General features: G+C 36.7%; 1 protein-coding gene across 4 annotated transcripts in view; it reads right to left on the minus strand.

Moving 5' to 3' along the window:
* The window catches only part of qkia (QKI, KH domain containing, RNA binding a), a 105768-nt gene that overhangs the window by 64230 nt on the left and 22077 nt on the right, over positions 1-19461 (minus strand). For all 4 annotated transcript variants that reach the window (XM_028437154.1, XM_028437156.1, XM_028437152.1 and 1 more), the window contains exon 2: positions 5324-5466. In XM_028437154.1, coding sequence (XP_028292955.1) covers positions 5324-5466 — 143 coding nt within the window. The remainder of the gene's footprint in view (positions 1-5323; positions 5467-19461) is intronic.

Below are 19461 nucleotides of genomic sequence, written 5' to 3' on the forward strand. Positions count from 1 at the left end.
CCCTAGTCTCTCTCTCTCTCGTTTTTATTGTCACACAACCAGCTTTCATATATTCACTCATTTATCTCCCCATCAACACGTGAACCCTTTAGTACGCAGTGAGTGCGTCTAAGGGACGTGCGATCAACAGGACGGACGGAGGACATGAGGTGGTAAAAGAGCAAAAAGTGTACTACTTGTATTCCACTGGTGACATTTTTGCCTCAAAGCCCCGTAGACTTCAAAGCTCTATTCAGCACATGCAGCATTTAGCACCTAATCCATAACTCCTTTGATAATTCTGTTTGGGTTTATTTCGGGGGTTGCAGGGAGGCTGAAAATACAAAGCGAGGATGATGAGATGGAAAGCGTAGAGATTGATGTTGGCTGAAAGTTTGGTTGATGTGAGTCACAGAACTCGTGCAAACTTATTGAAGTTGTGGATAAACAAACGCAAAACTGGAAAGTGAGCAGAAACATTAAAACGGTTTTTATTCACCCTCAGAGTTAAGAACAATATGTTTACAAAAGTTTAATAAAGCAGTGAAAGCCCCACCATGAAGCAAACAATCATATTTTCTTGTTAAGAAACAAATTCTTCAGAGAAGAATAGATTAGTTTACATGGAACTGATGTGACCGACAAATTGGTGACGTCACAGCGGCATCGTCTGATTGGCTTTGAGCTGCTCAGCTCACGATCCATTGTACTGGACTCATCGCTAACTAGCTGCTCATATTCCTACAGGTATTCCTGACCATTAGTGCCACTCGTGTGCACTGCTTTAGTAGAACAACTCCCATCATCCATGGAGTGAAAAGACTCATAGAATATTCTACACAATACAGAGATTTTCAGTTAGTTTGCAAAGATCACAAATGACCAAAAACAGACTGTGGAACGCAGGTCTCACCTCTAACTAAGCCTTTCAGTGTAATGACACAGCACGACATATCATTAGCATCGACTTAACAACTAGCATCATTCAGAGGGTGTGAATGAACACAGTTTCATCTACTCACATATTTGTCAACAAAAATAGTTTTCTATATTTAAATTCAACTAAATAACTGGAAAATCACCCATTCATCAAATCATTGACACCCAGCTAAAAAAGATCCCACACTCTGAATAACTCAAAAACCCCACGTCCACCCCCCACCCAGAAAAACAAAAAAACAAAACCTTTAAAAAAAGACAAAAAACCAACAAATTTGAAAAAAAATTATTAAAAAATGTTTTTAAAAAAGGACAAAAACCACACAAAATAAAAACCAAAACATTACAAAAAACAAATGACAAAAACCCTCAAAATCCATCAAAAACTTATTTTCTTTTTTGGAAAAAACACAAAACGAGACTAAAAACCAAAACTCATAAAAAGACAAAATACTTAAAGGGCATCAGGAGCTGGCACTTTCACAGGAATTAACCTCATCACTTTCACTGTGGAAAGAACTTGCCAGCTGGTTTGGTTCGGGTGGTTTGACCCAGAGACCACGCCCCCTCACACCCACCCAGCAGAACCGCCCATAACGGTTCACTGTAGTCTTTACTTTTAATCTCTAATACCACAAAGCAATGACTGTAAAATACAAACAGAGAACAAAGAAAACACTTAAAAGACACACACACACACACACACCCACATCCTATCTGAAGCCTGAAGGTCAAAGAAAATGACACGCTGATCCATCAGTCAGCTGCTTCTGTCTGTGTGTGTGTGTGTGTGTGTGTGTGTGCGTGCGTGCGTGCATGCGCAGTGCACACGCTCAGTACAGCAGCGCTACAGATAGCATTTAATTGAAGGTTGCAGTTATCAGATAGCCTGCGACTCAGCTGTCTGTCAAGATGCAGTCGCCACGGCGACGCGTCAGTGTTCTGCACCGCTGACGACACCCGGAAACGACTGACTTTGAAGAGGGGGGTGGGGAGGGGGAGGGGCGGGGCAGACAGAGTGATGGGATTAACACAAACACACACCTTTGGTCTGTGTGTGGAAACCAGACAGGCTATGTTACTGTGATAGTGCTGAGTCGTTACTGTGATAGTGCTGATTTATCACGCATTCACCACTCAAATTATACAACGCAGGGGTGTCAAACTCGTTTTTGTTAAAGGGTCAAATACAGACCAGTGCGACCACAAGTGGGCCTCAGGTTTTAGGCAGGAAAACAAATAATTTCAATATTAACGTTCCCACGTCCAGTTATGAATTAAACAAAGATATACACATCAATTATATCTAAGCAATAAGTGACAGATACTTAAATATCCATTGATTGGTTTATTTTTTGACCAATTTGTATTTAATTTGGAGATTTTGTGGAATTATTGAGAAAAATTTTGTTCTTTTAACAACAATTTACAACTGAATTGTTTGGTAATTTACACAATGGTTCATTTTGGCTTTTTCTCCTCCCAAGGACAGCACGTGTGAGTGAGTTCAGTAGTGTGGCTTGTTTAGTGGTCGATCTGGGTTAGGACACAGTAAGCAATCCATCTAACTGGGCTTGTCATGCTGTTTTGAGAAGTAGATACTCCTAAATTGAGCATTTTGACACAAAATAAGCTATAAAAATACATATATAAGCAAATAATCCAGTTGTTGAAATCTCAAATTCACCAATTTGATGAAACTGCAAAGTTTTTAAGGGTTTGCAGTTTTCCTTTGTTTACATCACATGAATAGTCATTTTTAATTGCAAATTGTGTAAATAACTCAACTTTTCCAATAAATTCCTCTAAATTAAAGAAAGGAATTGTTACAAAATAAATATTTTTTTTAAGTGAACATCCAGCAGGGACTGATATTAAAAACTAGGGCACAATTGATGTTAAAATTGTTATTATTCTTCCTGAAATCTGTGGCCCACTTGAGATCAACCTGGTCCTGTTCTAGAGGCATGTGTGGAAATTGATGGAAACGTGAAGGTAGAAAACACTTCAGTCTAATTATCATTATAACATTCACTTCTATTCATAGTAAGTCTTCTTTCTGCTGCCGTCCTCCCTCTAATGGCAACCCTTTTAATCTATTAAACTAATTTATCTGCTTTTTCTCTGTTACATTAAAAAACCCAAGACCATTTCTCCATTTTTATTCAAGATTTGCCCTCTGCCCCTTTAATGTTACCATCAGTTCTATTTATTAGGCAGTACTTAATGAGAATTTGCACTCTTGGGGTCAATAAATGCATCACACAGATAATAAAAATGCCAAATCATTTTACACTTCAAATAGCGTCTATTTTTAACTGGTTGTTTGCTTGTGGCTGTAGATTCACGTGTGTTTTTGTGCCTCCTGAAGCTAATCAGTGACTCATCTCAGCCACCAGGGGGAAGCCTCATTAATTCACCACTTTCCTGACAGTTAGTAAACACAGTGCGGAGTTACAAGCAGAGTGCCACACAGGACGGCAAATGAAGGGAAGGCAAGTGTCATCTAAGGACTGCATGCTTTAAATAGTCTGTACGCGCACGCACACACAAATGACTCCAACCCAAAAAATAACTACACAAAAAATTCCATAGAATGAAACCTGAACCAAAAGCATCGCATTGTGTCTTGAACAGCATGATTTACCAAAATAAAACACACTTCATCTAGTCTTTTGTCATTTCTTTGATTCTTAAATGAATATATTTTTCTTTTTCAAAGGTCATCTGTATCTGAAAATGTGTATAACAAAATAATGTATTTAATGCATTACCATTAAACAAAATATGTGCATTTAAAAAAAATTATTAAAACACATTAAAAGGACTTTTTAGAAAGATTTTATACCTTCTGTCGCCACTTTAGTCAGGACATTACGCACGTTCGTTGATCGACCCTGTCTGTCGCTTAAAAGAAATGGTGCATTGTGGGAGGTAGAGGCGTAACAGGCCTGTTTACATTGTGGGAAGTGTAGTTTTTTTTTTTTGTTGGCTCTCGACGCTAAGCAACCGTGGTATCCACTCCTTTGGCGATAAAGTGCAGCATCCAGGTTATGAGTGGATTAAATATCACCTATGCTGACTCAGCATGCAGAATTAGCCTAACGGACAGAGCTGTTGTTAGCAGCAGAAACGAGCCGTGGCTGAGTAGTTAGGTGTTGGAAGTGCACAAATATGGTTAGCAAGTGCGATTAAAGTTGCGTGAAGGATATCTGTTCATTGACGGGATGAACATTTACTCACAAGGAAGTAAGAGGGAACAATGTGGAAAAGCGGTTAGTGCCATGACACCCCCCATGGTATCCCCTGTACGCAGAAACGTAATAGTGCTCTGAACAAGTAGGTTTACAAGCTGCATTGAGACTTTCTGCCTGGGTTCAGGCGTAACTTTGGCTTGGTTAGCTTAGCCCAATAGCTTAGCCCATTAGCTTAGCCCACAGATCCCTCGCATAGCAGCCCTCACATATCACTCAATTAAGTCCGAACAGAAACGTAAGTGTGTATCGCGTACCAATATTATGGAGCCAACGTCTGGATAACTCTGACTTAGTGTTGTTATTTGACACAAAAGAAATGTTTCTGTGGGGTTTTCCGCTTGTTGTTATAGCAACGATTAACTTTACACTCCACCATTGTTCAGAAACTGTCGGCCAACGTAACAGGAAACAACAAAATTGCGTAACATCCTGTCCACAATGGCGACTCTCCATAGTTTATGCCCAAATTTATGAAATCGCTCTAAAAAAAAAAAAAAGTCTTTTTAATGTGTTTTTCTTATTGTTATTTTCTTTATTGGTAATACATTAAACACATTTTTTGTTCTATACATTTTCACTACAGGTACCCCTTAATTGTGTTAAAGCAGGAAACTAGAAATATATAAAATTGTCGTTAAAATAAGGTCATGATAAAACCAACGCTGAGCCTGAACAAAGCTGCTCCCAGTCAGCTCCATGAGCTCCTTAATGATACAGCCTGGGGATGTAGGTGACCCCCGCCTGACCAGGAAGTCCCCGGCTGCATGGAGAGTCTCATCCTCTGCTAAACATCTCCATTCTTGCCTCCCTCACTGTGAGCTGCTGACTGTAGCGTGGAGACGGACACTGACGTGATCAGACGAGACTGTTTATTCCATGATGTCCCGTTCCAGACGTTAACTAAACTCTGCCTGTGCTATAAACACACACACACACACTACACACAGTGGCAGTGAAAGGGAGCTCTAAGTGAGCAGTGCATGTGTGAAGCATGTGAGTGTGAGCAGCTTCTGAAAGTAGGACACAGTCGAAGAACGTTTCCATCGCTAACGCCGAGCACATGGCCAACGGCGAGACGACACGCTGAGAGTGTTACTTTGCTACTTTGTGCACACGTCTGTGTGTTGCTTCAGCGTCAGCGTACTTACATCTGGGTACTCTTTAACAGGCACAAACAGTTTTTCCTGCAGGTGAACGATGGGTCCGATGGGTTCAGGCAGCTCCAGTGGGTGTCTCTCTACGAGGCCGTTCACCGAGTCACTGTACATGTCTTTCCTCACTCTGTTGATCTCTGAGGAACACAAACACAGGAACATTGGGATTAGCAGATGATCCACTTCATTTACAGTCAACCTTTGAAGTAAGATAACAAAATGACATTTACCAGACGGAAATATCATATATTGCACTAAATATAACAGAGTTCCTGTTCTGAAATAGAAATGGATACATGACAAAAACTGGACCCCACTACTGACAATATTATGTAGGAGTGTGATGATATCTCGATACCGCGATATTTTTTTGTACGATCAATTATCGATATGCTTGCGCATATCGATAATTATCAATTTTGGTTTTTTTTATTTTTGAAAACCATTTCTGCTTTTTCACTAAAATGTGCAGGGACGTCTTCACAGATATGTTGTCACTGTTTGTGAAGGAACCAATATATTGTTTACTGGAACATTGCACCAGTGTCACTGGTAAAAAAGACCCTATTTTTTGTTTACATAAAGGACTATGGAGATACTTATTTGTTAACATTGGTATGCTGACACTTATTTACAGAAATGTTGCACTAAAATTAGGGATCTAACGATTAATCGTAAGGCAGTTAAATATCGATTCATAGGTATCACGGTTCACATCGATACTCTGCTGTTTAAAAAAAGTACTGCGATTCAATTTTCAGAGAAACTGCTAACATAGCATCTCTTCTTCACTGCAAGAATATCTGCATGCCAACCGACCACTGGGATACCAGCGCCCTCTGCTGGTCCAAACAAATATCTGAAGTAAATACAGTGCAATTACTGTTTTTTTGTTTAAGGCACAAAATACATTTTAGTTGCACTTTTAAAAAGAAAAAAGAAACTATTATGCAGTTTTGCATTGTTTACTATAGAACCAGAATTTAAATTAATAGGCTTCTTCTTCATTTGTATTATTCCTATATTTAAATTCAGTTAAATTGCATTGTTTTGAATAGTTTATCATGGGATTCTTTTGACAATGAAAAATAAAAGGAAAATAGTCCAGTATTTTCTCGTTTTTTAACGAAAAAAATAAAGGAATATTTTATATTATATCATCATTTGTCTATAGTCTCATTTTGTAAAATAAATTGTGAGAGAATCGTATCGTGAACCCAGTATCGTGAATCAAATCGTATCGGGAGTTGAGTGAATCATTACATCCCTAACTAAAATAGTGTCACTGTTCATAGGACACTTTCAATTTATTGTCTTTCAGAGATAAATTTTTTTTTTTTTTTTTCATTTAATCTTTTTTTCTTGTTATATCATAGATTATCATAGATTGATTTCTGACTAATATATCGACAATCGCAGTATCGTCATATTGTGAGATAATCGTTACCGTGAGCTTTGTATCACGTATCGTATTGTGATGTACCCAGAGGTTCCCACCCCTAATATCAGGCATTTACACACAAATTTTCCACCGTAAAATGCGTGGCCTGATGTGTAAGTTAGTAAACAGACACACGTTAAATATCACATGGTTTCAGAAAGCAAATATTGATAGACAAATGTATCTGGACATGATACTCATTCACAAAATTAATATGTACTATACATAAAGATACATACACCACCACACCTAATATTTACTTGTCATATCATAGTGAAGTTTCATTTTGCTCAACTCTTTATTATTACTATTATTTTTTCATTGTTCTGTTTAAAAAAAATCTTATATAAAATTTTGGGGTTTTTAATCCCCGTGGTATTGGAAAGGGTATCGAGTACCGAATAAAAGTAATGGTATCGACTTGAAAATGTTAATATTGTGACAATCGTACAGCGGAGAAATATGAAATGCATGACAATAGTTAACTCAGTTACAAATATTATTGGGATTATTCAGCATGAGTAGTGAAGTGATTTCATTAGTTTAAAGGCCTGTAATGAGTCAGATTAAGGAACACAAAGAAAGCGTAACCAAAGCTAACTGACACAGAAAAGGTGGAACTATTAACTGGAATTGGAGAACATTTTTTTAAAAGTGAATCAGAGGTTGTAATTATTCACACACACACACATCATGGTTCATCAAAAGAAGCAGGAAGTGACTAATAGAGTAGAAAAGTAGCCAATTAAACATCTGATGAGAGGATTAAAACGTTTAAAACATGTAAAAGTAGTAAATGTTTTACCGTCCTTGTTATAACTTGGAGTAAATTCAGAAAAATAAAACATCTTATGTCAGCGAGATATTTATTATAAGTGTAGCTAGAAACCTGACACCCTCCCCATGGTGGTAGCTGCTATAGTGAGCCTGACCCCCCCCCACTCCAAGGTTATATGTCTTAAAGAGACAATGACTCATCAGCGCTGAGATGGCCTGAACCCATCAGTGGAGTTAGTTTGAGGGGATTTCTGGTCCCGCTGCTGACAGACTGACAAAGTTCTGTGAACGAGGTCAAACATCTGGCCTGCAGCTGTGCAGACTGATAAAAACATGGGTGTAGTGAAGACGGGAACGCTGCACACGGGACCCCAGAGCGCATGACCTCAGCACTCCCCACACTTCCTCCTCACGTTATTGAGCAGAAGAGACGCAGATACATCAATGTTAACGGATAAAAGCTCTCAGTTCTTTGGTAACTTTGTCAGGACAGCCTGACACCAACACAACATTGAATGTCATCAGATCTTGTTTGAATTCAACTAAAGTAATAATGGTTTGTTGAGGAAAAGTCCAAAAATATTCATTTAAAAAAAGCAGAGATGGGCAACTATGATCACAGCAGGAGCCACACAAATGTGATTTTCTTCTCTGTTGGTCATATTTTCAACACTTATATCTGCAATTAGAATATCGACAGGCGTGAATATTAATTCTGGAAAAAAAACAATGGGTTTGACCTTATATTTTTGATGCAATTTCTTTTTCTCTCACTTATTTTATCATGGTTTTGAGGTGTGTTCTAAGTAATTTGGTTGTTTTCGTGTCAATCTTTTGTGTTTTTGCCATCTTTTTTTTTTCTTTTGTTTTTTCATTTTCGTCTATTTTCGTAGTGATATGTGGTTTTTGCTTGTTATTTTCTCTTATTTTGTAGTAATTTTGTGAATTGTACTTGTAATTTTCTAGTATTTTAGTCATGATATTTTGTGTTTTTTGATACATTTTGTGTGGTTTAGTTGTTGTTTGTGGTTTTGTTGTCATTTTTAATTTTTTTCCTCTTGTTTGTCATGGTTTTGTGTGTTTTCCAAGTCATTTTTGTTGTTATTTTTCTAATATTTTTGAAATGATCTTTTGTACTTTTTGATAATTGTGTTTTTGTTCCCATCTTTAATTTTCTCTTATTTTGTCATGTTTTAAGTGATTTATAAGTAATTCTGTGAATTTCAATTATTTTCTAGTATTTGAGTTGTGATCTTTTGTGTTTTTTGATCAATTTTGTGTTTTCGTTGTTTTTTTGTTTTTGTTGTCACTTATTTATATATATTTACTATTCTTGTCTGTTTTTGTAGTGATATTCTGTGGTTTTTGCTATTTTGTGTATCTTTATGTCACTTTTTGTGTTTGGAGTAATTTTGCAAAATTCTGCAAAAATAAAAACAACAAATTAGACTTTTTAAAGATTTTTTAACTTCAAGCTAATGCTAGATTGTTTATTTTGTCGTTTATTCATCAGATATGTAACAGTGGAGGATAAACTCTTCCTTTACTGTAAATAACTTGTTCTCTCATGCTTTTTAAAGTGATTTCACTGCTACATTCTAGTCCAAAGTGTATGTTTGAGTTGCTATCGACAGGTCACAAAAACAACGTATCATCATCAAGGTTATTATTTAGTAGACTCGGTCACTGCATCCAAAACTATTGTTCATCTGATTAAACGGAGATAAATAATAAAGAAGGAGAATATGCATGTGATGATGTAACCCTCTCCCCACCAAGGAGCAGCCCCTCCTAAATCTATTTCCTCTTGCTGAAATGCCACATTAACATAAAGGGGGGTGGGCTAGGCCATCACTGCCACATTTGACAACCTTTATTTCATTGCAGGAACTATTTTCCAAAGCTTTGTGTTCACCTAGAAATTACCCCCTGCCTTGCATGGAGCACCAAATCATTTGTCGAGCTGTCCACCCCATTAGAACAGCCTGTGTTTGTAAACGTGTGGTAAAAAAAACACAATCAGACCAACATTACAGTGGAAAATTAAAGCAACTATTCTGGAACTGTAGAATTACTATAACAACTGCTCCTACAGTAATCACCAGTTCACTGAAACGACAGTTATTTATATTATTTAGACAAAATTAATGTACTGCAAAAGCATGTTTTGGGACAATATCATGCATTTATACCTATTCTCTTTTTGTCCTGCTCTAAGAGCAGGACAAAAAGATGGAAATGTGCAATCTTGTGCAAAATATGCCGTACAATGACGAAATATGGAAAAAGCTACACGGACAATGACTACAGCCCTCGCAAGACACATTTCGGGACAATATTACACCATTTTTATGTTATTTTTCACTGTGAAACAAGTGGCCAAATGTCAAGCAGTTTACTAAAAAGACGAACATTAAATCTTGAGCAACATTTCAATTATTTTTAGCTTCTGCAGAATAGAAAAACCGTCATCAACTCCATTAACTGCATGTTTGGCACAATTTAGGGGTTTTAATAGCCTGTAATGCCATCTAAATAACTGAGTGGAACTAAGGGTGTAAGAAAAAAATAGATTCTGCTATACATTGTGATATTTCACTGTGCCATAATCGCATTGATCCATAAATTAATTTTTTTAATTATGCTTTTTAACGGGAAAAAAAAAATAACATTTATTGCACCAACATGTGCATAACACTTAAACTCCCGGTCACTAGGTGTCAGTGAACGCACCATCAGACCATGTTAAACTAAGTCACTCCTCAATGACTTTTAGCTGGAAGTTGATTGCAATTTATTTTCATAAAACATACTTTTATAGATGTATGTAGTCAGTTTTTCATTCAATTTGGCCCCCAGGAGAAAGTAAAAAAACAGAAAAAAAAAACCACACAAATTAATGTGTTAAATTACCCATTTATTCAGTTGTAGATACAGTATGCAGACTCTAAATACTATACTATTTGAAGGATAACAATTTTATTACGCTTTTTAAATATGAAATTGTTTTAAAGAACTCCACTTTCCTCAAATAATTTCAAATTAAATAAAAATAAGTCACAAAATCAAACTACTTCATATTTGGCACTTAAACTAAAATGACGTTGACACCCCTGCACTAGACAAGTTCACATTTATTTCTCTTCACACCAATAAATTATGACAAAGCAAATAAAAACTATTATTGAACAAATGTCTACTCTAGTGCTAATATTCCACTTCATGCATAGGTATGATGGTGTAAAGTCATGAATATTCCATAAAACAACAAACACCCGGAGAGGCGGGGCTAACAACATTAAGACAAACAGCAGAGAGTGCTTTAGCTGGACGTAAAGCTCAATATACTAAAGATCAAAAGCAAAATGTGATGTGAATATAAAACAAAAGCATGGAACAAACTTAGAGAAAAAGAAGTAGAGAGCAGTGGAGATCAAAGCAAAAAACAAAGGAGCGGGAGACGAAGAAGAAGAAAAAGAGTGAAATCAAAAACAAAAACAGTGCTGTATGAGCATCATTTAGCCAAAAAGCTGCCTCCATAAGACATTTAAAACCACACTAACTCTGCAGAGGAACGATGGAGAGGTGGACGTGCTAAATAAATATAGGGTGAGTAATAATCAGTGTGATCAGCTTTGCCTGAGAAAAGCAGCTTTCGATGCCTTGCGTTGCCTGGTATTAGGCTGATAATATCTGGCACCTGAAAACAGATTGCAGCTGAACTCACAATTATTCTCAAGCCAATGTGGATCAAATGCTCAGCTCTGCACTTTAAATGCCAAGTTAGAATTTTAAATTCTTTTGATCTTAAATCTCTTTGAAACAAGAAAAAATAAAAAGGTGGATAATACAGCCTGGCGCTGATTATAGATATTGTGGTGGGCAGATGGCTATTTCTTTTCTGCAACTACACCAAAAATATTTTTATTATTTTCATCACTTTTTTCTTGCCATATTTTTGCTCCCTTTAATGCATTTTTGCTACATTATTCCCATTTCTGACACTTCTTCATCAAAATCAATGCCTTTTCTGCACTAATAAAACCCTTTTCTACCACTTTTTCCACCTATTGTCACATTTGTTGACCCATATCTTATCTTTTGGTTTTTTTCTTAAACACATTCACCATTTGTCATGCCCATTTTTCTGTGTATCATTCGTTTTTTCATTTTGTAACAAAACATGACAAATGAAACAAAATACTCATTTGATATTTGTTTCCAAAACCAAATGAAAAACGGAAATGCCTTGTTTCTCAAATTCAAGCTCTTTTGCTTCGGTATAGAAAACAAAAAATGAAAAACTAAACACCTTTATTTGTTTTCTCCATTACCGATTGGCCAAAGCACGTGATCCGGAAGTGAACTCCCATCCGACGCTAACGGCAGTCGGCAGTACAAGATCGCTGCTTCCAACTGTGCATCCAACACGTGTCCTTTTCACTTTAGCTGGTGTTGGCACAGAACCTCCTCACGGACATTTTGGAGGATTTAGAGACTCCAAGTGTTGCAAAGCTAAAGATATCTCGGAATGTGTAACGCTTCACTTCCGGGTCACGTACTTTGGCAAATCGGTAACGGAGGAAAACTAATAAAGGAGTCCGTTTTCAGTTTTCTATACAGAAGCAAAAGAGCTTGAATTTGAAAAACAAGGCTTTTTCCGTTTTTTCATTTTGGTTTTGGAAACAAATATTAAATAATGAGTTTTTTTCGTTTTTCATGTTTTTGTTACATAATGAAAAACAAATGAACGAATGATACACGGATTCCCATTATTTGCCAGTTCAATTGACATTGACCACTTTCTTTTGTCCGTTTGTGGCCACTCTGTGCAACTTCTAACCCAATTTCTGTGGTTTTTAAAGTCTGAATCTGGTTTAATTCTAGGAAGTCAGAGATATTTATCAACCATAACTTTATGTAACTCATTATCAGATATAAAATAAACAAGATTCAGCAGTAGTGGTTTATATTAAACAGTAAAACATCATTAAAGTTATTTTTCCTTTCATGTGCTTTTTTTTTTATTTAATATTTGATCCCCTTAATATTTTCTTAATACATACCCTGCTGTTTGTTCATGCAGGGATGTTAGTCCTACTTCAGGTGTACACTGATTATTTATAAAATGTGTTGCACATTTTGTTTGATTAAGCTTTTATTTAACATCTAAATTAATGAACATTCTATTTTTTTTAATTGAGGTTTTTTTTTTTGACCTCTTTTTAAATGTTTCATATCGTGATACATATTTCAGGCATATTGCCTGGTGGTGATTATAGATATTGTGGTGGCTGTCACTCAAAATAAAGGAGTGTAAATGGTAGAAACGAAGCTTTGATGAAGAACAAGTCTTTTCCTTTAAAGCTGCTGACTTTCCCTCCGTCCCAAAGCTTGGCTGCTGCTCATTGTAAGTGAAAGGATTGGAGCGTTTAATGTATTCCTGCCCTTTATTCACAGCACACACGACTTTATCCAAGACGACACTCCACTTCAACAGTTTAAAGGTTTGCCAGGCCAAGCATATGAAGAACTGGTGGTGGTGGGGTGGGGTAAGGTGGGGTGGGGTGGGGGGGGTGCATCGGTGACTGAGCCATGAAAACGTATGCATTTCTAACGGTTATCGTGAACTCCAGCTGTCTCCTACTGCGGCTCCTTGTTACCCTTCTATTCGTGCAGGGGGAAAAACGTTCCTTATGCTGCTGTCGTGTATTTCCCTCCTGATCTTTGATTCATTAGAGTCCGTGCCTTTGATGTTTGGCTACAAACTAATTCAATGTGAGCTCTGTTAAAACAGCACAGACATTACAAGAAACAGCGTTTCAAACCTAAACGAGTCCGTTTGTAAACTGCACAATGTTCTGCATTTCATTTAGAATCACCAACAACACACTGGAATACTAACTAACCAACTGTGGGTTTGTAATGTAATATGACAGACTGTTGGCTTTTCAAAGCTAAAAAAAGATGCTGTTACTGGATAATTTACAATTCAAAGCAGTAGTAAAAGATTATTTATTGGTAGATTTTTGGTCTTTACAGAATGATTATGATTTCCTTTCCTCAAACAAAAACAGATATTTCTCTGGACATTAATGGGTGGTAAGTAAAAGCAAACCTTGAAAGGAGAGGATGTTGTAACCAACAAGGTTTAAATTAACCCTATGACTCATTTAAATGTACATATTGTATATATATATACACACACACATATATATATATATATATATATATCAGGTGTCAGAGAGCATCACAGTGCTATCAAATGCAAAAACAACAGATATGTGTTTCAGTTTGATTTTGCTGAGACTGATCGACAGACTGATTTAATCCCGACATGTCAAGAATAAGCGCCGACCCCCACAGACCGAGGGTCTAAACAACCCAGCACTAGTAGTGACCGGGCAGTTTTCCTTCCAGAGGAGAGATTTATTGTATACTGCGTGTCAGGGATTTTCCTGAGGCAGGCCTTGGTGTCAGGTCTTTAAGTAGATAGACTGCCTAATAATGGAGCTGTGGAACAGGCTTCCTAGATTCTCTCCCTCAGGAGGGCAAAGTCACAAAAACAGGTCTCAACAGCAACGCAGTGGTTAGAGTGTGAGTAAACATGGAGGACAGTTATTCTTCAAGCAACTACCTTTCACGTTCAATAAAGACCCAAAATATGTCTAGAAAGCATAAATCAATGCAGAGCAGTGGGACGTTTTAAGCAAACATTAAAAGCTGAGCAGCATGGTTCTCAACCTATGAATACGACAAAGTATTTTTTTAACAATTTCAGCCCATTTTTGCTAATTTGTTCTCTTTTTCTGCAACGACACCAAACTTGCCATATTTGAACCTATTCTCATCACATTTCCTTGACACATTTTTGCTCCTTTTAATGCATTTTGCTACATTACCCCATTTCTGCCACTTCTCCATCAGTTTTCAATTCATTTTCTACACATTTTTTCCACTTTCAAAACATTTGCAGCACTTGTAAACCCTTTCCACCACTTTTCTTACCTAATGTCCCAAAAGTTGACCCATTATTGCCTCTTTTCACCATATTTCATGCTTATTTATGCCATTTTAACCACATTGACCATTTGTCATGTCCATTATTTGTCAGTTTAAACTAATTGTTCCAATATTGACATTTTTAAAACTTTTAACCACTTTTTCTTTCCGTTTTTGGCCATTCAAATTCCCAACTTTTCACCAATTTCTTTTAAAATCCCATTTCACCACCTTTTCCACCATTTTTGGTCAAATTTAACCCATGTTGTTTCTGATTAAACAAGGATTTAAATCTTTAAGATGACTATATACTATGTCTCAAATAATAATAAACGTGGATAACAGTGGATATTATTCAGATGAATAAAAAAATGTGTTCATAGTACAATGGACCATCATTTTGCTGACTTTATGGACGGCCGCGAGGTGTAAAAAGCTAATGTGTTATAAGACGCTGGTTTGTTATTATACAAGGCAAACACAGAAAGAAAAGAAGGCGAGCAAAGGAAGGACAGAAGATGATAAAGTTGGACCCAAGGGACAGAGAATAACTAGAATAATTAGAAGTGAAAAGTAGTGTACAATGCCTATTTTTAATGATTACATCACAGGACAAGATGCTTTCTTGTATCAGGGTGGTCCAAAACTACATGCTTGTAAAGCATTTGGCTGGAATCTTGAAGAACTGTATTAAAAGACAACAAGACGCCCTGGAACAGATGGTATTGCCTGAAGAGAAACAAGCAAAAAAATCGCTATAAGCCACTAAAGAAGTCGCTGTGGAAAGCTCTGCAAGATGCTTCAACTGCCAAGTGCTTGAAAAATGGTGCAAACAGAACACGAGGAAGAATGGGGACTGTTTTTAGGAGTGAAAGTTGGCCACAGTGTAGAGCTCATTTATTTTTCTACACCACACTTAGATATTTTTTTTTTTTTTTGCTTTTAGTGCACAAATGTTTGCACAGTGTGGCAGTTAGTGAGTAGAGTACACCCTGCTAGCTTGTAGCATGTTACAGTCTAACAACTGATTTAAGCTCACCCAAGTGCAAACAACAAATGGCCATCATTTGATTTTTTTTTTTTTGCAAAAACTGATGCTAGAACTTTACTACAGTCACTGAGCAATCAACGAGATGTAACGTCTGTCCTGGATAAATGGTTTTTCAATAGTAGGTAGAGTTTTCTAGACAAAAAAAAAACACTGAATTCACATTCTGAAACTGAGAAAGTAATCCCACTCTCTTTGTGCTCTCTATTTGAAATTGAGACAACATGAGACGGAAAATCCTCACATGCATGTTGTGACACAATATCACACATTTACACAGTAGAAAGCATCACAGACAGACACATACGTCTAATAATCCTGTTAAAAATCCTGTGCTAGATGATCATGTGATCATGTGGTTTTAAAGGAATTCAGAACTTCATCTGACGTGTGTTTTTCATGTATTGTCAAAAACAGGTTTAAATGGAGGTAGGGGTGAGGATTAGCAAGGATGTTGCAATACGATACGTATCGCGATACGTGGGTCACGATACGATATCGAGATATATAGTGATATTCTACCCAGTTAATATCAAAATAAAACGTACAGATGAAAAATCAAGTTGCTGTATATGTTCATCAGAAGATATTGATCATTCAGGGGACAAATTTAGTCGAAAGTTTATTATTTATTATTCGTGTTTTTGCACATTTTCATTGAAAAAAAGAAAATGCAGTGTTACACACTGCCATCATAAAATAAAGTGCACTGAAACTAAAGTAACCATGAAAACATAATGACTGCATTGTAACAACTGTGAGAACATTAAGGATAAATTACCCTGAGTTACTGATAATGCACAAAAATAAGAAAAAAATTATTTCTCCTAGTGTATCAGTTTTAACAGTGATCTGAACAGATTATATGAAAATAAAATGTCTGTGCATACATAAATATTGCAGACATTACACACTGCCATCATAAAATCAAGTGCATCAAGTAACCAATGCAACACATTGAAAGCATTGTAACCATCACTGAAATATTGCACAATACACAAAAATATTGATTAAATATTAAAAAAAATAAAAAAAATCCATTTAAAATCGGCACCCAAAAAATTGCGATATATCGTGACATCAGGTTTTTTTTCTTCACACCCCTACGTACCCGTGTATTTGAAACTTTTGAAACGCTACACTGCGCCACGTTTCTGACCGGACCCTTTTCAACGTTGCACTTCTAAATAGGAAGGTAAACAGTAGCACTCTGGTGTTAGTTATGGTGTAAATCATACATGTAAATGGATAAAAAATAACCATGTGCTTGCGTGCGCATGCCTCTGCTACAGGAGAACAACACTCACCAACCCTGAGGCACAGTTAGCTTAGCATGTCGGCAGTAATAAACCAAAAAAAAAAAAAAGAGAGCAAAGGATCGCAATTTGTTAGGGATGTAACGATTCACTCAACTCCCGATACGATTCGATTCACGATACTGGGTTCACGATACGATTTTCTCACGATTTATTTTACAAAATGGGAATGTTGACAAATGAAAAATATTCCTTTATTTTTTTGGGGAAAATACTATCCTATTTTCCTTTTATTTTCATTGTCAAAAGAATCCCTTGATAACTATTCAAAATGATGCAATTTAACTAAAAATAAATCTTGAATGAAATAAATAAAGGAATGATACAAATGAAGAAACCTATTAATTTAAATTCTGGTTCTATAATAAACAATTCAAAACTGCATAATAGTTCTTATTCTTTTTAAAAGTGCAACTGAAAATGTATTTTGTGCCTTAACAATTGGACTTTTAAAAAAAAAAAACAGTCATTTTACTGTATTTACGTCAGATATTTGTTTAGACCAGCAGAGGGCGCTGGTAACCCAGTGGTCGGTTGGCATGCAGTTATTCCACCAGTGAAGAAGAGACGCTATGCTAGCAGACAGAGTTAATAGGAAAACCTGACTTTTACAGATATTCACGTAATATTACAGATATTCTTTCAGTGCTAAAGAAGTAAAGAATCATTTATGAGCATGTTTAACAGTAAATGGCGGCCAGAAAGAAAATAGTAGCAGATTCCGCCCATCACGTCCGCTTCTGGAAGGATTAATATATAGCGCCCTCTGCTGGTTAAAAAAAGTACTGCGATTCAATTTTCAGAGCATCGATGTGAACCGTGGTACCTATGAATCGATTTTTAACTGCCTTACGATTAATCGTTACATCCCTACAATTTGTAATTCCTATAATGAGGAAATAATTCCTGGTGGAGCTGCAAACAAAACACTACCTAATTCACCATAAGAAACCACCACACCACTGAGTATGCAGCATTTAAAGCTAGAAATCAAGCTAATGCTAAAGCTAAGCTAGTGCGGCAAAGAGCCATCGGGCTGCTGTTGCAAACTTGTATTAATACTAGTGTGGAATTATTCAACAATATTCACTCATCATGACAGTAAAATAGACCATCCTAAGTCAATCTACTGCAGTAACTCCTCTCTCAACCAGTAGAAAATGCTGTGAACACCTGATTAAGCATTAAAAAAATACAGTCAAACCGTGAAACCGTTAGAATTTAGAAAAATAATGTGATATACATTTTTGGTCATACTGCCCAGCCCTATGAAGGTCTAACAGGATGGCTAAGTGATGTAATCCTGCATAATTTCAGCCCAACTATCCTATTTTCGTAAATGATTTGAAGAATCAAAAATGTCAAATTAATGACAGTAGTTCATTATTAGGTTTAATGTCCAGTAAAGTCATCAAAACAGGGAAAGTGTAATTTGACACAGAAAATGGTCAGTTTTAAACCAGAATCAGAGCCCTAACTTGTGTCGTTGTTATGAATGTTACGTTGGAATGATTGAAAAAAATCACATTATTAACTGGAGCAAATCACATGCACTTAGGAGTTAAACAATGCACACAATAGGGCTGGGCAATATATCGAGATTCAAGATCAAGATTTCTATTTTGGAGAGATAGAAAATTATAATATCGCCTATGATATATTTTTATTTTATAGCTTATTTTACTCGTTTTAGGAGTCGCTGCTTTTGCTACTTCTCAGAACAACAGGAAAAGCATTTAGATGAAAACTGATCGCTTTGATGTATCCTGAATCAGTAGATACCTCTGAGGAAGACTTGTCGAAACATGTCAGGCGATCAAAGTACATTTTAAAGTCAATTTTCCTGAAAAAACAGTTGTCTAAATAAATGAAATTTTAACATATAATGAACTTGGTGGGATTATGAAGTAATATCCATCACATTTTGTAAACCCTAAACTTCCCTAATGAGGCTGTCCCCGCCCCCAGCGTAAAGAGTGAAATGAGTGTTGACGCCAGTATCTGCAGAGCTATAAAGATGCCCGTCTAAAATTAGAAATAGAGATCACCACACTTGATGATGTGGAACTGCTACACGGGGCTTTCTGTTGGTTGGGGAGGTGTGCCAGTGCTCCCACCATGGAGCGAGGTAAGGCTGGAACCAGCCCACCATAAGGATCCACTTCTAATGGCTGCCGCGAGGGGCTAAAGTTCATTACTTCCCTGCACAGTCACAGATTTACACATGAGGGAGTCGCCTGAAGGCGAGAGCTTACAGTGGGAGAGCTGGAGAAGCAGTTTACTTCCCTCCACACACAAACACAAACGCAACTCCCTTAAGGACACACCAGGGAGTGTGAGAGTGGTGCTTATCAGTGGAGGCAAAAAAGCTCCTTCCAAGTCTTTTCATAAGATCTTCTAATTATTCAGCGATTGTGAAAAAGTGGCTCTAATGTTAATCCTCCTTTTCTTCCAAGCACTTTTTAAAGTAGCTCAATATGCCACCTCAGCTAAATAAGTCTGCTAAACACAGTTGCATACTCAAGCTGGAAGTGGAAATTCAGCAAAT

This window comes from Gouania willdenowi, chromosome 22 (assembly GCF_900634775.1).
Source record: "Gouania willdenowi chromosome 22, fGouWil2.1, whole genome shotgun sequence".
Lineage (NCBI taxonomy): Eukaryota > Metazoa > Chordata > Actinopteri > Blenniiformes > Gobiesocidae > Gouania > Gouania willdenowi.